Source organism: Myotis yumanensis, unplaced genomic scaffold (assembly GCF_028538775.1).
Source record: "Myotis yumanensis isolate MYYU_CA2020_CCGP unplaced genomic scaffold, mMyoYum1.0.hap1 SCAF_3, whole genome shotgun sequence".
Classification (NCBI taxonomy): Eukaryota; Metazoa; Chordata; class Mammalia; order Chiroptera; family Vespertilionidae; genus Myotis; species Myotis yumanensis.
Window position 1 is genome coordinate 209,312,680 of NW_027223754.1, and position 23,651 is coordinate 209,336,330.

The 23,651-nt window shown below is 50.2% G+C and overlaps 1 protein-coding gene across 2 annotated transcripts in view; it reads left to right on the forward strand.

The window, feature by feature from the left end:
* Positions 1–17,269, forward strand: part of GRAP2 (GRB2 related adaptor protein 2) — a 62,897-nt gene extending 45,628 nt beyond the window's left edge. The window contains exons 3-8 of one of the 2 annotated variants that reach the window (XM_070411168.1): positions 3,784–3,875; positions 8,727–8,846; positions 11,814–11,982; positions 14,156–14,344; positions 16,083–16,211; positions 16,820–17,269. In XM_070411168.1, the coding sequence (XP_070267269.1) occupies positions 3,784–3,875; positions 8,727–8,846; positions 11,814–11,982; positions 14,156–14,344; positions 16,083–16,211; positions 16,820–16,999 (879 nt within the window). In that variant the 3' untranslated portion in view covers positions 17,000–17,269. The remainder of the gene's footprint in view (positions 1–3,783; positions 3,876–8,726; positions 8,847–11,813; positions 11,983–14,155; positions 14,345–16,082; positions 16,212–16,819) is intronic. The other variant, XM_070411169.1, reaches the window with a different exon arrangement.
* Positions 17,270–23,651: the final 6,382 nt, after the last annotated feature.

Sequence of the window (23,651 nt, forward strand, 5' to 3'; positions counted from 1 at the left end):
CCCAGGCAGGGCGAAGGCCCCAGCTTATTCACCTCTGCATTCCCAGCATCTACGTGCAAACAGCAGGTGCTCACTAGATGCTGGTCACAGAATGGTGAACAGGGAACTCCTGCCAGGTGACTTGAGCCCACTTCTCCTGTGAGAGAAGCATTTGAAAAGCCAGGCGCCGGGTGTTTTGTGTTTGTGTCACAAACCTTGGACCTGCAGCTACCCAGCACCAGTTAATTTGTCAGTCTGTCTGACTGCTTCTTTAGTACATCTAATTCGACCTCAATTCTTCCTACTAAAACAGCGGCCTAAAAGCACTAAGTTAATCCTATCTCATTAACTTCAATATTTCAAATTTCTGCTGTGCCTCTAAGAGCAGTAATTCCATCCAATTTTAAAATTCTCCCAACTGTACATTTCGTCCTCTTTGCACATCTAACTTAGTGTCGGGCATGGAACCAGCAGTGTGTTCTGTAGGCAGCGTTATGAGAATTAAGACACGGTAAAGTGGAGCGTCAACCCTCCCGTGTTCAGGCCGAACTCCTTGCTCAGGTTTCCGTGATGGGGACAAGAGATAGGGGGGAGCCGAGTAGATGGAGAGATGAGCACAGGAAGTCTGGGGCCCCTCAACGGCAGGAGGAAACCACCTCCCCCCAAATACTCTTCTTTGCAGAAAATGGATTTTTTAAAACCTTGTGTTCTAGACACCAAAAATAGGCTGGAAATTCACCTCCCCGGGAACACGGTCTCAGGCAGACCGAACGCCAGGTGGTGGGGAGAAGTGGCGGGCATCGAGCGATAATCTTTCAGTCGCTGGAGGAGGTGGATGGGTGTGAGCCACGATTACTAAAATGACAGCTAGTTTCAGGTCAGAGAACTAAGCACAAAATGTGGTTCTTACCGTGAAGAGCCAATTTCCAAATGGCCGCTTTCACCTCATCCCTGCCCACTCTCCTGTTTGACATTTGTCACGCAGGCCAAACTCCAGATTCCCATGAGACCATTCCAAAACCATAGACCCGGGGACACGGCCCTCGTGAAACGTCCTCGTGCCTTTATGTGAACACCAGCGCTGGTGCCTGTTCCTAGTTCTTCTTCTGACCTAGATTTTCTGCTCCCCACACCCCTCAGCATACACACCCCACACGTCCCTAGTGATAGTAACAGCCGCATTTGATGTCAGAAACTGTAAGTTTTCTTTTCTCAGCAATTCTAGAACTCAGTTATGGGACACACTTTTACTTCTTCAGAACAAATAATTAAACTCAAAACATACATACAGAACACTTTAAAGAACTTACAAAACCCTTCTGTGTCCTTCAGAGCTGGAGTCCTCCCTCATAAGAAGATCACATTTACAGAATTATATTTTCGAGCAACAGCACACCCCTTCTGAAAGAAGTCCAGGTTCAGGGCTCAACTGATCTTCACATCAAGGCATTAGCCCGGGTTTCTGTCCCCATATTTCGGATGGTCACTTGACTTGCCAAAGGTCACGCAGTGAGTGACAAGGCCAAGCTAGAAACCAGGTCTTCTCATTCCAAACTCGACGTGCTGTCCCCTTCCCTCCACCTCAGGAGGGACAGTAGAAAGAGGCCGTCGTTGCTTCTCCATTACTTAGCTCCCTTTCTTTCTCTTTTCATCTCTGGGAGAGAGAAATCCAGGGGACCTGTGGCTTCAACTCCACCACTTTCCGGTGACTCAAACATCCCAACCTCGCTGCTGGGTCCAGACACATGTCTCCCACTGCTCACTGACCTTTCTCCTCAGATGGTCCCAGAGGCAACCTGGCCTCACCCACATGCAAGCTGAGGCCCATGAGCTTCCCCTCAGACCTGCTCCTCCTCCTGTATTTTCTATTTTAGTAAAGGCATCACCACCCACTCAGTCTCCCCAGCCAGAAATCCGGAGCCTTCCCAGAATCCCCATTCTCCCTTCGCTCCACAAACAGTCATGAAATCCTGCCCATTTTGCTTCCTGATTCCTCTAAAATATGTCCTCACCTCTTCTTAGGCCAGATCCCCTCCGTCTCTCGCCTGGACGTCTGCACTAGTCTTCCTGCAGTTCCTTCCCCGACGTTACCCCTCCTCTCCGTCTCCACACTCTGAGGCAGCACTCTTTCTTACTAGTAACTCTAATTCTCACTGTGTTATGTCCCTGCTTTAATGGCTCATCCTTTAATGGTTCCCATAAATGTCAAGATAAATATTCAAATTGTCAACATGGACCATGAGGCCGGGTGTCTGGTTTCCCCTCTATCTCTGGACAATGATCTAAACTCCCACTAGTCTAAGGCATTTCGCTCCCAGAATGCACTGCACTTTCTCATATCCCAGAAGTGGTTCTTTCGACATCACACTTCTCCTGGGTAACTCCTGTCATTGCCTGGACAGCCCAGATGTCCCCTCCTCCAGGTAGTCTTTCCTATCCGTCCTCTGCTTTCCCCTCCATCATGGCACTCCTCTCAGTTAACGCACTCTCATCTATAAGAAACAGAAACTAAAAATTGTTAAACAAAGATTTATTAATTTTCACCCAAAGTCCAGAAGTAGGCGGGCTCCTGGGTGGCTGATTCCGTGGCTCAGTGGCATCATTAAGGTTCTTTCCACCTTCTTGCTCTGCCATCGTCATTTTGAATTATTGTTCGAGTCTATGCCACACACTATAGAAACGTTCTCAGAGGGGAGCTGTGGGCAAATATTTGTCTTTTAATGGTGAAACGTTTCCTGAAATAACCAAAAGTCACGTAGAGCCAAATCAGGCCAATCACATGTGTAATCACGGTAGGTGATAACATTTGGGATCACCGTCAAGGGAGGACCATGCCATAGCGAGGCAGGACTTCTGGTTTGGCCTGTGACCTGGCTCTAAAAGCAAGTTTAATTCCCACCAGCAATGTGTGAGTGGTCCAGTTCTCTGCATCCTTGGCAGTATTTGGTGTTATCTTTACTTTTTATGTTAGCCATTCTGATAGGTGTGTAGTGATAGCTCATTGTCATCTTAATTTGTGTTTCTCTAATGGCCAATAACATAGAACACCTTTTCAAGTGCTTAATTGCCATCTGTATATTCTCTTTAATGAAATGGCTGTCTATGTCTGTTGTTCTTTTTTTATTTGGATTGTTTGGGCTTTATTACCGTTGCATTTTGAGAGTTCTTTATATAGTCTTGATGCTAAGCTATGTATCAAGAATGCATGTGGTTTGCAAATTAAAAAAAGAAAATAAATAAAATAAAAGCAAGTTTTAAAAAGGCATTCTAGATATCTTGAGTTATGCCCAAATGTTTGTGAACTACATGGAGTGTGAACACAAAGAGTTACTGTTTTCAAAGCTGACCCCACTTGGATACTTACGTTTTAATCTGCTTGTTTCAAAAAAAGAAAATAGAACAAATTAAATTTTTAAAAGGATCCCAGTTACCTGACAGAGAAGAAAAATTATGGAGCAGTCACTCTTGCCTTCTTACCGTCAGCCCAGACAATGAGCATAGGTGCTAAGGTCTGGGGCACATGAATTTCCAAACTAGAAAGAGAAAGGGGTTCTGGGAAGCCCCTGAGTGCTGAGTCTGGGAGGCCAATCCATGGTGGGGTCACCTGTGTAGGTGGCACTCATGGACAGAAACAGCTTGGGGTCAAGAAAAGCTAAACCCCAAAGATAACCTTGCTGCTCCCCCACTCGGGCAGCTGTGTGGTTTCTTTGATTTATTTTCTCTAAACCCACACCCGCAGCCCCCTTCTTTTGCTTCTTGGTGTCCTCCCTGCAGTGTCTTTGTCCTTCCTTCTTTTCCATGTAGATCTTAAGTAACCAAGAGGAGTGGTTCAAGGCAGAGCTTGGGAGCCAAGAAGGATACGTGCCCAAGAATTTTATAGACATCCAGTTTCCTGAGTAAGTATTTCCAGCCTGCTGAGATGGGCCTACCCACACACACTCCCCTTACTGCTCAGCAGTCACTAAAATTATCCGTGCACACCAAGAGACTGTCAAAAATGGTTGCCTTGAGAGGGAACCACGCAGCTGAAGGCCAGGGGTGGGAGGGAGATTTGCATTTCACTGCATTCTCTTTTGAATTTTATACCACCTGTTTAAAGTTCATAAACTAAAATCATCTATAATTGTAATCACAGGGTTTCCAAGAATTCCACTGGGGGCACTGTTGGCCATTGAACTTCAAGAGCAGCTACTTCAAAGCACTCCATTATCTCCCAACCAACCAGCCCTCCCTCCCAACCAGGGATCCCAAACAGCTCTGGCCCTAGGCAGGCCTGCGGCCACTCCCTGCCTTCCTGAAACCACGCTCACACCAAAAAGAGAAGTCAGTGGGAGAAAAGGGGAAGTTCCCTTCATAAAGAGGAAATGAAAATTTGAGATTGAATCTCATTTGTCTCAAGAACTGACCACAAGGGTTAGATAGAAAGCTAATCTTGTCTGAGCGGCAGGGACTAGCCAAAGAGCAAAGGTTTGCTAGAAAACCAAAGTGGGGAGGTGCAGCAGCGCTCCTGTGAACCAGTGCTGACCACTGTCCTCCACCAGGCCCCCTGTGCTGCCCTTAATCTTCTGGATGACCACATCATGCCCTCCCTGCTCCTCAGCCTTCCAGCGCCTCCGCCACCGCACTCTCAGCCGAGGGCCTTGCTTCCTGGGTCACTGGGACAGTGGAAGCCACCAGAAAAGCCCCTCCACTCCACCCGCTCCTGACTCACTGCATCCACCCACCTCCTGCCACTGCGCTCAGACACTGCTTGGAAAGAACCGTCTGTGCTTCCAGCAAAAATTCGCCTCTCTCTCTCCCACATCAACTGTCTTTCCCTCTCTGCTCAGTCATCCCATCAGCAAACAACGCTGCTATTTCTCCCATCCCCAGCCCAAAACCAAAGCAAAACAAAAAACTCTGGATCCCAAATCCCCTTCCAGCTACCACTCCACTTCTTCAAAGGAATTGTTTATATTAATTATTTCTAACTCCCCCACTCCCACTCTCTTTAGAATCCTTCCACTCCTGCGAACCCTTTTTATCAAGGTCACAGTGAACTACATACAGTCCTGGTGGTCAATTCTTGGCCATTATCTCAGCACAATTAGATTTTTTCCTCCCTCTTCATTTGGCTCTGGGACACCCTTCCTCCTGACTGCTCCTCCTCTGTCCCCTTTGCTGCTTTCTCCTCATCTTCCCAAGCTTCTGTAGTTTAGAACACGCCCTCCCAGTGAGGCCCTTGTGCAGGGTATTGTAAACTAGTGGCCCGGTGCACGAAGTTCATGCATGGGTCCCTCAGCCGGGCCTGCCCCCTCTCACAGTCCAGGAGCCCTGAGGGGATGTCCTACTGACGGCTTACTCCCGCTCCTAAGCCACGGGAGGCGACCAGGATGATCAGGGGAAGGCACCTGAGGATATTTTTCCATTGATTTTTTAGAGAGCGTGGAAGAGAGAGGGAAAGACAGAGAGAAACATCAATGTGAGAGGGACACTTAGATTGGTTGCCTCCTGCATGAGCCCTGACCTGGGCCCCAGCCAGGGAGGAGCCTGCAACCTAGATACATGCCCTTGACCAGAATCGAACCTGGACCCTGCAGTCCGCAGGCTGAGGCTCTATCCACTGAGCCAAACCGGCTAGGGCAGAATATGATATTATCCCCTCCAGCAGTGGACCTTCATTTTTTCCTCCAGGAGTGAGGTGGAAAAACCCTAGATCACCTTCTTGGATTCTTATTACCCAAGGTACCAAGAACACTGTGAGTGGTGTACCGTGAGCTTAGCGAATGAGTGGTCAGAAAAGGTGTTTCCTGTGCAGCTCACATGTGTAGAGGCGGGACTTCCGGTGCACCGCGGCTGTCACGCCCTCTCTCTCTGGGCCTTGCAGAGTCAAGTCCCTGCCCACCCACGCGCCCGCTGTACATGCAGCCTCCTGGTGATGGATTGTGATGGCGTGAGGGCATCACGGCATGAGGGCGTGACGACCACGAGGCTTTTATTAGTATAGATACTGTACCCTACTCCCAACCCTCCCCTTCGTTTTCATTGTCTCCTGCTCTTCTCCTCCCCTGACACATGGCCTGTTGTACCTATTCTATTGTTTACTGTGCACCCCGCCCCTAGGATGTAAGATCCCTGAGGGCAAGGGTTTTGGTCTCTTCTGCTCACCACTTATCCACAGTGCCCAGAAGAGGGCCCAGCACTTTTTTGAATTATTGATTTGAGAGAGAGAGAGAGAAAAAAAATTGATTTGTTGTTCCACATATTTATGCATTCATTGGTTGATTCCTGTATGTGCCCTGACCAGGGATCCAACCCGGCTACCTTGGGATATCAGCACGACGCTCTAACCAACTGAGCTACCCAGCCAGGGCTGGCCCAGCCCTTATTAATAAAAGCTATTGAATGAATGTGAATAGCTTTGGAATGATGTGTAACATTGAAACCCTGGCCACTCATTTAATATGTAGTGTGTGGACAGCTTTGCAAGTCTTAAAAAGTGTCACTTATCAAATTCCAGTCGGAGGACAAATGTGTATTTTCTGAACAATCCCCTTATTAACTGCTGCCTTGTCTGATATATTTCCTTTGAGGTGTGGCTGCTGTGGAGCGTGTCCTGTTCTTGTTCCCATCCCCATTAGGTTTCCTACCCAAATCCCTGCAGGGTTTGTGGGAAATACTCTGGGCAGGATCTCTAGGCAAGTGATCACCAGACCCACTGCTTCCAGCCCCTCAGAGCCGACCCCACCGCCCCCTGACACCCCTGTCTATTCGGATTCCTAAATTCTAGAGAGCACAGGGATTGCTCACTTTTAAAGGCATCCCACACCGTACCTGTTGGACATTCACCTTAAAGCAGTGGTTCTCAACCTTCTGACCCTTTAAATACAGTTCCTCATGTTGTGACCCAACCATAAAATTATTTTCGTTGCTACTTCATGACTGTAATGTTGCTACTGTTATGAATCGTAATGTCAATATCTGATATGCAGGGTGGTCTTAGGCGACCCCTGTGAAAGGGTCATTCGACCGCCAAAGGGGTCGCGACCCACAGGTTGAGAACCGCTGCCTTAAAGGGACGCACACACTGGCCTTCCAGTGGCAGCAATTAGGGCACCCACCTGGGAGCAATGGGACCCAGTCCCACCTTTGGCCACTGAGTGATTGCAAATACTTGTTTCGCTTTCCTGTGGGTGAGAGGTGTCTGGCCTCCTCCTGAGGCTGTAGCCACTGTTTGCCTGGCCTGTGGAGGTGCTTGGCCCTTTCCGTTCTGGGTGCTTCCCTAGTAGAGACCTTGCTGTAGACATTTTGCTACAGACATTTCCCCCATTTAACTAGTTGGCTGAAGGCAATTTGCCGTAAAAAAAATGATAAATAACTGGTTGACAATTGTTTTTTTCTTCTGGTTTCATTTCTTTATTGACAAATCAATCAACTGCCATAAAAAATAAAATAATTGTTTGGCAGTTTGATTTTGATTTTTTTGCTTGTTTGCTTGGTTTCATTTCTCCATTGATGAACCGATCAATTGCCTTCCACACACAGTGCATTTAAGCTAGTTGTCATTTTGTTACATTTCTCCATTGACAAGTTCTCCTAGTTCCTCCCATTTCTATACTGTCTGTGAGGTTTAGCCAGCCCTCTTCACGGTCTATACAGTGAGAGGAGACGTGGTTGGGGTCTTAGCATAGCATTTCTTCCAGAGGAGGAAGATTGGCCCCAAAGGTGGGTTTCTTGTGTTCAAACACACTAATTGGAGGAGAGAAGCGAGGCCCTGTGCGGGCACAGAGTTGAACCCACATTTCCCACAGAACGAAGACAAGTGCTCAGCTACGATCCCCAAAATAAAATCCGTTATCTGCACAGCACTGCCATGAAGCCACACACACTTCAACTGTATGCAAATGAAGCCTTTTTAATTTTATGTTCTTTTATTTGTGGTGATTTTAACTTTTTTTACTGTAAAATTGCCTTGTGGCCATTAGCAAAAGGGCTTGTGGCAAAAATATTTCCAGCAAATAGCTTACAGTGAAAATACTAGGAATGCAGCCTTTTCCATAGATGACAGGCGGCCTGACACTTCCGAGGCCGCCACCCTTGCTGCCCCCTGAAAGGGCAGTTTCTCCTCGGTTTCTCCCTTTCCGCAGTAAAGGTTATTTCCAGCCTGGATTTTTGAGGAGGCCCAGGAGCCCGCTCTGTAGATGTGGTTCTCGGGCTGCTGCTGGCCTCGCTCACTTCCAAGTGCATGTGCAGGGCTTCCCCGGTGCCTTGCAGCCTTGGCTGAGCACTGAGCGAGAGCTGGGCCAGGGCTGCGACTCTTCTTCCAGGCCCGAGGTCTCAGCCCCAGGTCCTCCCTAGCTCCGCCAGGTGGCCGCCTCCAGTGCTTGCAGGGGTCCCTGTCCGCCTGGCACAGGCATGTCCCTGCAGTTCTTCCCTTGCAACTTCCCTCCGCAGCTGCCAGCGGAGGCTGCTCCCCAGCGAGCCACTCCCCACAAGGCCCCATTTCGGTGCAGCCGCACCTTTCCATGATGCAGGTTTTCCAAGCTGGACGGGCTTCTCCTGGAGGGAACAGAGGGGGCGTCACAGGCACACTCACTCCTGTGCCTGAGCACGCCTGCACGTTTGTTGGGCTTCCAGAGCGCCTGGCCCCTCTTTCTCCTTCCTCCGCTGCTGTCCCCAGCCTCCCTCCTTGGGGTTATCGCACTTCTACTTCCCCCTCCTATCGCTCTGGCATCTCACCAAAATCCTGTGGTTTTCTCACCCGGTAGATGGTTTCACGAAGGCCTCTCTCGACACCAGGCAGAGAACTTACTCATGGCCAAGGAGGTTGGTTTCTTCATCATCCGGGCCAGCCAGAGCTCCCCAGGGGACTTCTCCATATCCGTCAGGTACTGCCATCCCCGACACCGCCCTGACCCGGACCTCTAAGCCATGAAGTGACCTCTTGCACGTGACCTATTGCTCAGGAGCGTGGTGGCCAAGGGGCTCAGGCATCTTATCAACTGTGATGCTGTCCACTTGCTTCCCATGGCACTTGCATGTAACTCCTAGGCACATTGGTCTGTGGCCAAAAGCATGCGCACATTTCTCTGCCTCCCCCTCTAGCGCAGGTGCTTCCGGAAGGATGGCATTTTTATCCACCTCATCTCTGTGCCTTTAACAGTGCCTTGTGCCCAGTGGTGCGTGATGAGTATTTGTGGAGAGAAGTGGGGAGAATTGTCCACATCCATCTTGAGATCTAAATTGTAACCTTTCACTACAGATGGATGTCTGAGGCAGGGTCGGAGGGAAATGAAAACCCCTAGTCACCGCTATGGGGTACAGATGGAGTGGGGGGTGGCCTACAACAGAGGCAGCAGGGCAGAGCCAAGGCGGCCGGGGTAGGGAGACGAACAGCAAACTCCCTAATGCTCAGCACCCAGAGGAAGTGACTCAGTCCAGGCACAAGCGTGACGCAGCGCCGCACTCAGAAGCCCCATGTCTGAACACACGGCGTGTGGTCAGCATGTCTGGGGTTGCAGTCACGTTTCAGACTTGGTGACCACATGTGAAAGTGCAAGAATTCATGCTGATGGCAGTGCGGGAGGGTGACAGCCTGCATAGTGAAGCCTGCTGTCGAGTTAGTTGACAGGAAATGCTGATCTGGATTATTCAGTACATTTTGAAAGGCCTGCGGCTTGAGTGCTTTAGGTACATAAATCCAATCTCGGCTAATAAACTGAGGTCACTGTACTATTTAGAAAGAATGGATATTTTAAGGACTAGGGAGGAGGGGCTGACAAATAATGGGTCAATGATTTGTATGTGCATGTGCCTCTCAAAAATAGCTTAGGCTTGTGCGCATTGCCCTTGCAGTCTCACTTAAACTCTTAATTTTCCTCTCTTTTTCACAGCTTGGACAGCGGTATATTCTAGGTCAGGCCAATACTGATGTCTCACAATTCTAAACTTGTTACATCTTTTAATGAAATTTTGCTCTGTCAGTAAACCTTACAAGCCTAACCTAGTTCTTAAGGGCCTTGATGATGGAATGGACCGAGTGAGTTGTCAGACTGAAGGGCACCTCCTGGTGCCTGTGGTTGGCATGAAGTTGGCTCTGGCCTCTTCAGCCCGGAGCTATGACTTCCTAGTACATTTCCTTGATTGAAGCAGATTCTATAAAGCAGTCAGCCTTGCCTTCCGCCAGGCCTTCCCCTGCTATTGAGGCAATGCAGCTTTTGTAACAGTGATTATTACCATAATCATGATCTCATCTTCTGCAGAAAAGTAGGGTAATGCATTCCAGAGCGAAGTCATTTTTATTTATTTATTTACACATTTGCTTTCTGTCATGGGCACAGATAATTAAGAGCTAATTGTAGCTCTGTCACTTAGCATTTGATAAGCATCTGAAACACTAAATTTTAGCCTTTTCTCTGTCCCTCGCAGAACACGCTTTCTCCACCAAAATCCTGGCATCCCCCCTCCCAGCTCATGAGAGTGGAAGGGTTAATGTTTCTCACTCTGTGGTCTTTGGCCAGAGGTGGCAGATGAATAATATACCGCAAGGATATTCCCTCCTCTTCACCCAAATGTGAGGGGTAATGACTGTGAGCTGAGCCATGTGGTGTTACAGGGAAGGAAACATCTGTGAACGGCCAGACCATGATTGCACAGTGCTGGTTACCACCCCAGAGCAGCCAAAGCAGAGGTCACCGCATGGGTTCACCTGCCCATGAGCAGAGCCCAGCACGTAAATGATACTGGTGATCGGAACCCCTCTCCCCTCTGAGCACAGACCACTAACTCCATCCCTAAGAAAGCGCCACTACCCTTCAGACATAGCTTTACTCTCCGACACTTTAAATTCTTGATTTTCCTGCTGAATCAGGCAATTGGCACTATTAACATCAGTTAACTTTTAGATATAAATGTGTGTCCATTTCATACATAAACTTGATATCCTAAATAGAACGACTTGGAGCTATTAGTAAAGGTCCAGTCCACCCTTTTGTGATGAATAAAATCCAATCTCTCCACCCCGCTACAAATGTGCCCCTGCCCTGTGAGTCCAGCTGGTGTTAAAAGATGCCCATCTAAAGGAGTTAGCATGTGCACATGGTGTGGCAGGCAGGAGTCAGAGACCCGGGGTTCTTGCCTCAGCTCTGCCATTCATTCGCGGGGACCTTGACCAAGCATCTCGGAGCGTCAGCATCCTCAGCTGTGACATGGAGACATAAGGATCAATAATCTCTGAAGTCGGTTCCCATGAAAACTCTACAATGCTATGTAAAACTTCTTTCCCCAAAAGCTCAAAATGCTTTGCAACCTTATTTATGCAAAACTAAAGCAAGACCAAGAGATCGATGTAGAGACCAAGCATGACACATTTCTCAAGGTAGTGTCTGACTGTCCAGAGCAAGTCTATGGGTTTGAAGGAGCTGGTTCAAGGTATTTCTGATAACAGAAAGATAACAAGGGCTTGAGAACCCCTCCCTTCTGAGTCTTGGCAGAGTCCTTAGCATAGTACATTTCTCAGGGGTGGCCATATTTCAGATAAACATGCTCAAAAGGTCCTTGACCTCATAGTCAAGCACTTGGCACTTTAAAGCACTTGGCACATTTTTTCTTGTCAAAGGTTGACTCCAGTGTCAGAAGACACATTACCTTCTGCTCTAGTGCAGCCTGTTTCCTGAACAGCCCTTTCCTCCTAGAGCTTGACTGGCCCAGCCTACCTGCCTAGTGATGAGCAAGCTCCCCATATCTCCATGTCCTGCCCTAACAGAACTCGCTTGGCATCCCCAGGTGCCATCAACCCCGAAGGCGGGGACACGGTCACCATGTAACACACAGTTTGGATTTGCCTTGATCTCTAGGCACGAGGATGATGTTCAGCACTTCAAGGTCATGAGAGACAACAAGGGTAACTACTTCCTATGGACAGAGAAGTTTCCATCCCTCAACAAGCTGGTGGACTACTACAGGACAACTTCTATCTCCAAACAGAAGCAGATCTTCCTGAGGGATAGGACGCGAGAGGACCAGGTCAGCCCATCTCGGGATTGGAAAAAAAAGTGTTTTAACATTTTTTAATTGATTTCAGAGAAAGGACGGGAGAGGGAGAGAGGGATGGAAACATCAGCGTGACAGAGAATCATTGATTGGCTGCCTCCTACAAGTCCCCTACTGGGAATTGAGCCTGCAACCGGACATGTGCCTTGACTAGAAATCGAATCGTGACTTCCTGGTTCATGGGTTGACTCTCAACCAATGAGCCACACTGGCCCAGCCCATCCAGATATTTTAGGCAACTGGAGTCTTACATGAACCACCAAGACGATGTATCTGATGGGCAGGTCCTCTGAGGATTCTGAAAGGTAGAATAACTGCGAAGTCAGATCTCAGTTCAAACCCTTAGCTAGGTGACTTTGGAAAGGTCTCCGATCCTCAGTTTCCTCATCCATGAAATGGGGATGTCAGTGCTATCCACCTCCTAGGATGGTTGTGAAGGTGAGAAGATAATGAGTCCCCTTCCTGTACATCGTTCCTAACCACACCGCACACTCGGTGTAGTGAGCTCTCACTAGATGCCGTCATTTTGTTACCGACATTACTACATCAGTTTCGGCCCAGAGCTAGAGCTTTGTGACAGGATGTGGGGTGGAGAGGAGGCATTGGGGTAGAAGACTTAGCATAGAACAGGATTCATAGTACTTAGCATAGTCCTGGAATTCTTGCTCTTGGAAAATTTGGAATATAGAGTATTGTTTTCACAGAAAATGCATCAGACAGACCCGGCTTTAAATCCAGATTTCATCACTAGCTATCCTATGACCTCGCCAAGTTAAGAAACCTTTCTGCCCTGGCCGGTGGCTCACTTGGTTGGAGTGTTATCCCGTGCTCCAAAGGATTGTGGGTGCTATTCCTAGTCAGGGTACATACCCAGGTTGCAGGTTTGATCCCCAGTTGGGAGCACATACGGGAGACAACTGATTAATGTTTCTCTCTCACATCAATGTTTCTCTCTCTCTCATTACCCCTCTTCCTCTCTCTAAAATCAATAAAAATATATCCTCGAATGAGGATTTAAAAAAAAAAACATTTAAAAAACAAAAAAGAAACCTGAGTATAGAATGGGCTGTTATGAGGATTAATTGAGAAAATATAGTTAGAGCACTTGCCACAGATTCTGGTCCATAGTAGATGCAATGAAAATACTAACTTGTCTTCCACGAGTAAATTCACAGGCACACACACAATTTATAAAATGCTTTTCAAAGGAAAAAACATAAGAGAGAGGTATAGGAGGAAGCGTTGACTGGAGTAGCTGAAATCCCAGGGATGGGTTCTTTGAAAAGGCATTGAGACTTTCAAAGCAACACATGCTGTGGGGAAACAAAGGAAACCGTCCCTTTCAAGTAATTGGCTGCTTTTCAGCTGAGAAGTTACAATCAAAGGAGAAAAGGGTGTTCCCACCAAGTGCACACAGAAGCTCAGAAAGAAAAACAAAGGTCAGCCAAGACCTTGTGAATTATTGTAACCAGGAAACGGACAGGCGTATTAATTTACTAGGATGTGCATGCAGAGAGAGAGAGGCCACAAGAAACTGCCCTAAACTGGACTAAATGCGTTCGTATCTGCAAAGTGCTTAGAACACTGCCTGGCATACACTAAACCCCTCTACACTTGTTACATAAAAATAACCCTCTGCTTCCTGAGGTGGAGACTCTTAAGAAGAAGGCCTTGCTCCTCCCAGCATGCCCAGTGCAGGCCTGGTTTCCATGGTGCTGCAAGAGGGTTGTGTTTGTGTCTCATCACCAGGCTATAAATGACAGTTCAGAATCATGCAAAGTCAATAGCAGAGCTTATCTGGAGGGTAGCATGTCCAGCATTGTGGCAACATGCGATAAGGAGGGGTGGCATTGTGTCAGAATAAAAAAGAGAATATCTAAGCTTGATTACACAGAGAAAAAACAAGCCCACTAGGAATGGACTAAATGGAGACCATATGGAAAGTGTCAGTCTGTGACCCAGAGAACTGACATCCCCAAAAAAGGAGAATCTGAAGGCCTGAACCATGGGTTCTCTCTAAGATGCTCCCCAACCTGTCAGCAGTTTCTCGGAGCTGTCATGAGCAAAGTCTGGGAACAACTGCCTGAAGGGTGGGGTTGAGCCAGGAGACATGGAAGGAGGATGGATCATCTCTGTTCTCTCCCAGGGTCGCCGGGGCAACAGCCTGGACCGATGGCCCCAGGGAGGCCCACATATCAGTGGGGCTGTGGGAGAAGAAACCCGGCCTGCGATGAACCGGAAGCTGTCGGATCACCCACCACCCCCTCCATCACAGTATCCCCCGGCCCCACCACCGGCACAGCAGCGGTACCTACAGCATCACCACTTTCACCAGGTATCTGGAAGGGATGCAGTGGGCACAGTGAGGTGGGGGGCAGGCCCTTCTCTCCCCTACCCCCACACTGAGGCTCAGGTCATCTTGTTCCCACTGCCACTTACTGGGTGAGAGCCTCCCACGAGGCTGGAAACAGCCATAGCAAATAAACGCTGTGGTTCTGCTGGGGTCCGGGGCTGCTGGCCTGGCCCCCCCTCAGCAGGTCTCACGAAATTCGTAAAGAAGATGCTGGGGCCCGAGCCAGTTTGGCGCAGTGGATAGAGCATTGGTCTGTGGACTGAAAGGTCCCAGATTCAGTTCCAGTCAAGGGCACATGCCCGGGTTGCGGGCTTGATCCCCAGTAGGGTGTGTGCAGGAGGCAGACGATCAATGATTCTCTCATCATTGATGTTTCTATCTCTCTCTTCCTCTCCCTTCCTTTCTGAAATCAATAAAAACATTTTTTTAAAAAAAAAAAAAGAGGAAGAAGATGCTGGGGCCCCAAGTGGTAGAAATATGATATGGAAACTGCTTTGGCAAAGAAGCCTGTGTGAATCAAACTGCTCCCTGCCTGAACACATACACACACACGCACACACACACTCACACTCACACACTCACACTCACACACTCACACCCTTTCTTACCCCAAGGACTCAGGGAACAATTGCTTCATTTTTCTATCAGCAGCATTTCAAATCTGTTCACGTCCCTTACCCCACCTGGCTGTGGCGATCTACAAGAAAGACGGATTAACACCTGCCGTGGAGCCTTACTTACTTACTTATTTATTTACTTCTCCCCGCCTTATCCAGATGGGATTTGAGGCGGCTTACCGAGATGGACAATACTGCCAGATAACATCGTTCCTAAATTCCTTAGCAGGGCATACAGAGTCCTTTGTGAGCTGCGCATATCTGTTCCCCCAGCCTCTCTCCTGCTACCTCCCTCTGCTCCCCACACACACACACATCTCAGCAGTGCTCCACTACCTTTAGTTACCGGAATGGCCCATTGTATCTTCTTTCATGCCTTTGAGGCTTTTTATATGCTGTCCCCTCTGCCTCAAATGCTCTTTCCTGGCGCTCCCCCTTTAAGTTGGAATTCAAGCATCACTTCCTCTATGAAGCCCTCCCTGATTACCCAGGCAGACTTAGACATTCGTCTCCCTGCTCACTTATCACTAACATGTGCATGATTCCCCCTCGGAACTGACGCCCCATGAAGACAAGGGACCGTCTCTTTCCAGCTACATGTCCCCATTGCTTAGAACAGTATGAAGTACATGGTAGGGGCCTGATAAGCATTTCTTTTTTTTTTTTAATATATTTTATTGATTTTTTACAGAGAGGAAGGGAGAGAGATAGAGAGTTAGAAACATCGATGAGAGAGAAACATCGATCAGCTGCCTCCTGCACATCTCCTATTGGGGATGTGCCCGCAACCCAGGTATATGCCCTTGACCGGAATCGAACCTGGGACCTTTCAGTCCGCAGGCCGACGCTCTATCCACTGAGCCAAACCGGTTTTGGCAAGCATTTCTTGATTGAATAAATGGGACCTGCCATCATCTTTGTCTTCATAATCTTAGGTACCTTTGTCATCCCTCCCCCTCTCGCCATCATCTATAGGGTTTATTGCCATCATTAGCAAGTATTACTGGAACCCTGGCCGTGTTTATCCGAGCAAGGCCCTGGGGAGGACAGTGAGGGGTGCTCTGGTGGCATGATGACAGCTCCTCTCTTGCATCTGTTTCTAGGAGCGCCGTGGAGGCAGCCTTGACATAAACGACGGACACTGTGGCCTGGGCATGGGCATGGGCAGCGAAATGAATGCCACCCTCATGCACCGGAGACACACAGACCCAGTGCAACTCCAGGTGGCCGGGGTACGTGAGCTTTCCCTCTGGGCCCAATGGAGGAGGTAAGATAGGCAATTAGAGAAACGGTTGGTTCTCCAGGAAAGATGCCAAACTGCACGGAGCTCAAATAGAGGTAGTGGGAACCCAAATAGTGGCCATAGGGGGAGTGTTCCCGTGGGGCTGGTCCCAGCCCAGCACAATCCAGCCCCTTGTTCTCAGCTGGCCGTCAGCCTTGCCCCGTCCTTCTCCCATTTCTTGGCTCTGGTTCTGGTGGAGGGAGATGCCCATTTGGGCACTGCCGTTCTGTTTGTCACCTGAACAAAGTAGAAAGAGCACCTGTCGACGTAGGGAGAGTTGTCCTCGAGGATTCTCTTGGGGCCTTGGAGACTCTGTCAGCCCAAGTCCTGAGCCTCGACGATGACTCTGGTGACTTGGAGCTCAGGGCCTTGCAGCCCACATCTGCTTTCCCTCGCAGTGGGGGGTGAACTGTCTCTGGAGAGCCAACATCAGCCTTCAGGGCAGGCTGCTCGCGGAGGACTTTGCCTGGATGTCAAAGCCAGCAGATTCTCTTCTGTGTGACAGTGGCTCAGAGGTTGCCCCAACTCAGCAGGACCCCCTGTGATTTCCCCCAACAGCGAGTGCGGTGGGCCCAGGCTCTGTATGACTTCGAGGCCCTGGAGGATGACGAGCTGGGATTCCGCTCCGGAGAGGTGGTCGAGGTCCTGGACAGCTCCAACCCGTCCTGGTGGACAGGCCGCCTGCACAACAAGCTGGGCCTCTTCCCTGCCAACTACGTGGCGCCCATGATCCGGTGAAGCCCTTCTCCGGGTCGGAGGCTTGTGTCTGAGCTGCCTGCAAGAGGAAGCAAGGAGAAAAGGCTGGAACTGCATATACGCGTGCGCGCATACACACACATATATGCCTATGGGGACACACATTTTATAATAGTAATTTATTGGCAATTTAGTTGGTTATTAGTTGATATGAAAGGAACTCAGGTGGAAGCTTATATTCATACTTGTTTTTCTGCCCTCCCCCACAAGGGATGTGCCGGAGGTGGGGGCGCTTGGGGGAGGAGGGGGTAGGGAAACAGAAATCCTTGCTCTCCTAAAGATGGCACCACTTCCCCCTGGTCTTGGGAATTTCAAGGAGCTGAGCAGAGATCCACACCCGGAGCTGGACGCAGAACCGCAGGGTGGGGCAGGACTCGGCGGGGCATGTTCTGGCTCACCTGCGCGCCCGACTCACCCCGAGGGTTTGCGGGGCAGCCTCCCTCCTGCTCTCCGGGAGAGCGTGCTGGGGTGAGAATTAGGGTGCAGCCACTCCAGTCTGAGCTAGAGCGGCTGGGTGTGAGGCCTGGGCAAGGCCGGCACCTCCCTCTCCTTTAGTGGCTGCTCCTTGGCTGCTCCTCGTCCTGTGGCTGGCGTGGAGACACAGGGACACCCTGAGGGCCACGCACGGGGAAGTGAAGGGACTTGCACAGGCCTCCCAGGGGCGAACCTGGGTGTGAGCTCTGTGTCCCCAGCTTCTAAGAAAGCAGCACCCTCGCTTCTGTAAAGTGCTCGCAGGAGCCCTGGCCGAGCATGCCGGGTGGGAGAGTCATTGTTCTGTGGTTACAGGGTGTCTCTTTGGGGCTCTGTTTGTTTTCTCTCTTGGTTTTCTGCGTTTTGAAGATGCCTTGCCCAGCGGCACATACAGAAGCCCACGCCACAAGAGCACTGACTGGTGATTGGCTAATTGGTTGGTTGAACATGACCCTGGGTGGGGCCTGGCTTTCAGATGAGCTTCCTGTTCCCCTGACCATTGGACCTGGGCTGGCACCTTCCCTCCACCCAGAGCCGCACCTGGGGAAAGGAACCCCCCACCGTGTCTCCTCAGCACCTCAAAGTGGACTGTCTCCCAGGACTCACCCCTGGGGAACAGGGGCCCTGGGGAAGGGCGCTCACTGTCCTAGGGTAGCTGGGAGCACAGCTCTGCATCAGGGCACCTAGAAGGTTGTGTGTGTGAAGAAAGGGTTGGGTTGAGTGTGTTAGTGAGGGGCATGCGGGGTGAGTGGGGGTCTGTTTCTTCTTCCTTTGTCCTTGCTGCTCTAAGGAGGGACGGGGACAACCATCATTGAAGGTGATAGAAGCAGAAGAAAGAGTTTGTGACTCAGAAGTAACTGTCAGTGTAATGCGGGCTATCTCCCTTTGACCCTGAATTCTACGATTCTCTGATTCCCCACGACACCTTTAGAGAAAAACAGGACAAGAAGGGACTCCGTGGAGGGTCGAGGGAGGGGAGAGGAAGTCGCCTGAGAGAAGCAGGGTGAGGCGAGCGTGAGTGAGGGGCGTCTTGTAGCCTCTGAAAATGAAAGCACAGGAAGGAAAAAGTAGCGAAGACGTTTCACAAGATGAAGGAGCCGCGTGAGAGGTGCAGAGGGAGGGGAGGGAGCAAGAGGTTAAGTGGGACAGGCCAGGAAGACGCTGGAGTCAGCAGGCTCAGCTCGGGAGGAGGACAGAGGCAGGTGGGAGGAGGAATTGGAGCAGAGAGATGAAGCCAGGAGGCAGGGGCAAAGGCACCACAGGAATGAAGACAGAGCAGAAGCAAAGGGGACTCAATCAGCTTTTTGGTGTGAGGCAATGTGAACACGTTATGGAAAATAAAACCCAGAATTAATGTCTGATTGTACAGTATTTACAACCCATATGCTTTAAACAGCCCACAAAGGGGATCCGTCTGTCTGATTATGTGAGGATCAGCCCCAGTGAGGACAGAGTGAGAGGATTTGGTTTTGGCCTGGATTTCATGCCTTGAAACACTTTTCAAGAAAACGATAATAAGACAAGGGCCCTTGTTTTTCGGGGCTGTGCCTAGTGAGACACACACACACACACACAGGGCGCAGGAGTCCTTAGCCCGCAGAGGCTGACCGCACAGTGTGGGCAGAGCTTTCAGAACCCCTGGGCCTGGACCTTCTCTTCTACCAGAGGCCACTATGGGAGTCATTTTAACTGAGGTGCCAAAATAGCCTGCTCGTTACATGGCTCAGTTCAGAAGGAAAGTGCCACCCAGAGAACAAGGGCCTTAGGGACCAAGCTAAGGGGACAAGGCCCACACCGTCCACGCCTGGGGAGGGAGGCTGACCCTCCTGGGCCCTGGTGCCGGCTGGGGGAGCGGCTGCGAGTGCGTCCACCCGATAGCATCTCAGCCCCAGGGCTTGTCCACCAGTGCCTCTCGGGCCGCACAACCAGGAAACGGCACACTGTCTCTGAATCCGGCTGCAATGCCCTGTGGGACTTGGGAGCAGGGAACTTCCAGCGAAAACCCAGTTCCTGTCGGACCAGTTGGGTTTCACCAACGGCATGCCTCGTTCCGCGTGCTGAGGCTCGCTGCGTTTCAAATGCCTGGCCCCTGCCCCTGCCCACCCACGTTTAGACGGCCTTGGGGTGATCTAAGCTGGTGCTTCTCAAAATAAATGTGCCTATGAGTTGCCTGGGGAGTGTGTTAAAATGCAGGTCCTGACTCAATCCTGCCTTTCGACCAGTCTCAGAAGTTCTGTTGCTGAGCCACAGACCACACTTTGAGCACAAGGGCAGAGGACTCGGCAGTGAGCTAAACAGCTGCTTGGGTCCCTTTTCCAGGGACATTAGGGCATCTTTCTTTGTTGCTAACAAATAAGTCGCTTGGGCTGTGGGACAGAGAGACATGATTCAGAACTGTCATTATGATGTCATATTTGGCTGCCCAGCTGATGTATTATTATAGCATCTTTATCTCCATCAAGAGTCAGGAAATTTTAGGAGGAGGGGCATTCAGGTGAAGTACAAACTGGGATTTCCGAATAGTAATCATTTTAAACATGAGCAGAGGTTACTAAACACGTTGTGAAAGCCTTCTCAGGAAATCTTTAAACAAAATTGATTCCCACCATCAGGTGTGGGCCTGCTGGGAGGCAGGGGAGTGGCCCGTGTGACAGCCTTAGATCCGAGCCAGCCCAAAGCAAACCAGGCCGCATGGGAGGCAGATGGGCACGGCCAGAACATCTGCCATTTGTCTGTCTGAAGTCGACAGTTCGGCCTAGCTACAGCAAGGCAAAGGCAAGAGAAAAACATCGTGTCAATTCTTTTTTAAATACTGCTCAGGTTCCTTCACTCTCTCCATGACCACAGCCATGCCAGCAACATCTCTCCCTTAGGCAACAGAACCAACCTCCTCACCTTTCTCCCTGCTGCCCTCCTGCTCATAACTCCCTTCTCCACACAGAGCAATCTGTAAACCAGGAATCTGATTGCATCACTCCCTTGCCCCTCGCACTTGGGTTAAAATGCAGAGTCCTAGTGTGGCCCTGTGAGGTCTGGCCCCTGCCTCCCTCCCCAGTCCCCATCGGTGCCTCTCCCCTCCTCGCCTTCACTCAGCCTCCAGATGGCCAAGGATTTGTCCCCACGTCCTTTGCACCCACTGTTCCCTCTACCTGGAATGCATCCCCTGTTCTTCGCCTGGCTAATTGCTGTGCATCTTCAGGTCTTGGTTTAAGTGTCACTTTCTCAAATTGTTATTTTCTGGCCCCTAATCTAAAACCATCCTTCCCACTACCAGGGGTGGGGAACCTTTTTTCTGCCAAGGGCCATTTGGATATTTACAACATCTTTCGCGGCCATACAAAATTATCAACTTAAAAATTAGCCTGCTATATTTAGTCAAACATTTCATTAACTCACCCCTAATGCCATGGCAGGGCCAGACCAAACGATTTCTCGGGCCTTATAGGGCCCGTGGGCGGGGAACGTCGCCTGCATTAGACCGCCTCGCGGTTGCCGGTGCTTTGCCTGAACAGCACTAGATGACGGCACTAGACTGACTAGTGTGACTATTAGACTGTAAGCTCCCTGAGGGCAGGAGTCATCTCTGTTTTGTAAACTGTTGTCTGCCCAGCATCTAGCACTGTGCATGGCATACAGAGGCTCAATAAATATTTATTTAATGAATGAGGTGGGCAATGCTGTCAAGACCCAATCTACAGGGAACAGTAAAAGATTCACATCTTACATGACCAGACCATTCCATAAACATGTCTCGAGATAGTTAAGGAACAAGATGGCAGTGTGAGGGAGCACAGCTCCCCAGCTTTTCCCCTCTAAGTCAAAATGCCTATGTAGACAGACACACACACTACACACACAGCGTCTGTGTCTCACACACACTCACCCTTCCATCCACCCTCCTCTATGGATTTCCACATGCAGATGAAGCCAGCATGTCAGTGGGGTCAGGTTCCGTGCTATTCACAGAAAGCAGCCCGTACATAATGAGGCCCTGTGTCTGCCGTGGGGACAGAGGCCCCAGCCAGCCTGATCCGTGTCATAAATCCTAGCAACTCACTGAGCCTCTGCAGCGCAGGTTCTTCCAGGAATGGCTCTACCCAGGGTCATTTGTGAGCACATTCTGATGTGGGCAATTCCATCTCAACAGGTCAGAACTCCCCAGGGTGCGCAGCGAGGGGCGCCTCCCTCCCCTGCTCCGTCTGACCTGGTTATGGGGAGTTGCTAGGTAACCGCTAGTCAGCCTTTGCTTCCCACGCTGAAGGAGGGTTGGTTACCATGGCAAGTCCAGATGAGATGGGGCGTGCAGGGGAATGGGAGTGTGGCCAGGACTTCTGCAGCCTGGATTCTGCCCTCACTCCCTCGGGGTCACTGGGCCTGAGGGACGTCTCTTCATCCCTCGGGGCCTGAGTTTCCTTACCAGTAAAATAAAGGAGAGGCTGGCTCTCTCCTTGCTCTAAATCGCTGATGTGCGCAGCCAGCATAAACTAAACAAACGTTTGAGTCCCATGCACCCCAGTGGAGAAGGCACCGGCTTTGAGTCAGGCAGACCTGGGTCCCCGTCCAGACTCTGCCACTGACTGTGAGCCTGGACAGGTCACTTGACCCCTCTGAGGTCATCTAGAGAGCCAGGGCCAGTAGCACAGAGTTGTCATGAGAAGGAAACACGGTAAGGGCCCAGCAAACGGTGGGCAGCCCCACTGTGCCTTCCAGATGGCAGAAGCAGCCTTCTTTACCTGACCCCCCACCCCCCAGGGACATGTTCCCACAAAGGCCTCCCCGCTTTGTAACTCGCCCGTCCTATGTTCGGTCCTGCTCAAGGAAAGTCTCTGTGCATCCGTCAAACTGGTAACTTGCTGCTGGAGTAAATCGACTTCAGGGGAGGCCCCCTCCCTGGGCCTCGCCCACCCCGTCCAGGTGATGGCTGCCTGTAGGGGTGGCCAGCAGGGAACAGTGCCGAGGGTGTTGGCCAAATAAAGGAATGATTCTTTTTTTAAATGTATTTTTCAAGTACAGTTGACACACAATATTATGTTAGTTTCAGATATACAACCTGATGGCTAGACATGTACATACCTTACAAAGCGATCTGCTGATGGTTCTGGTGCCCATCTGGCACCCTACATGTTATCACAATGCTATTGACTATATTCCTGATGCTGTACTTGACACCCCCGTGACTCTTTTCATAACTGGCTATTTGCACCTCTTAATCCCTTTGCTCTTTTTCACCCACTCTGCCAGCCCCCCTCCTGCCTGGCAGCCATCAGTTGTGGCATGCTTGACAAGAGCCAAGATTGGGAAGTAGCTTAGGTGTCCATTGATAAATGAATGGATAAAGAAGAAGTGGTGTGTATATTTAATGGAATATTATTCAGCCATTAAAAAAAAAGTGAAATCTTGCTATTTGCCACATGAGCAGACCTAGAGGATAATGTACTAAGTGAAATAAGTCAGAGAAAGGCACGTGCTTGAGCATTTTACATATGTGGAATCTAAAAATAAATGAACGAATACAATAGAAACAAACTCACAGAAGCAGATACCAAAGGACTGGTTCTTGCAGGGAGAAGTGTAGGCCATGCCGAGGGGTGGGCAGCAGCTGGAGCCACCATCCCTTCCTCGGCCCATCTGCCTGCCTCTAGGCTCTCCGCCCTTACACACCAGCCCACCCAGACCGGGCTCTTTCTCTACTGGAAACCTTTCCCCTGCCGTCTGTGGCTTGGGTTCCAGCTGCCTCCCTCCCAAAGGCGGGGGAGGGGAGATGGCGGCAGGACCTCTGGGCTACTCTGCAATGCCCCTGCCTTTCTATGGGCCTCTGTCCACATCCTCACCAGCCTGCGAGGGCAGGGACAATGCCATGTCCTTCCCAGGCTTCCTTGGGTCTAACCGTCCCTCTCCTGACATGTGCTCCCCGGGCCTGGCCCTAGACATGTAGGTTTCAGTCCCCAAAGACAGGAATGAGCAGACACCAAGTAGGTAGGTAATTCCAGCTCCGGCCCCTTGTTTGAAGTCAGAGCTGTTTTAAAAATGTGTCCTCGAATATTCTAGACACACCCCAGTTCCCCGGCACTGCCAGAGGGTGGGAGAAGGAGGCAGTTTGTCAGCAGCTCTGAGCCCTACGGGTAAAGGTTGCTCCAGCCACCTGCTCAGCTGCCAGGGTGTG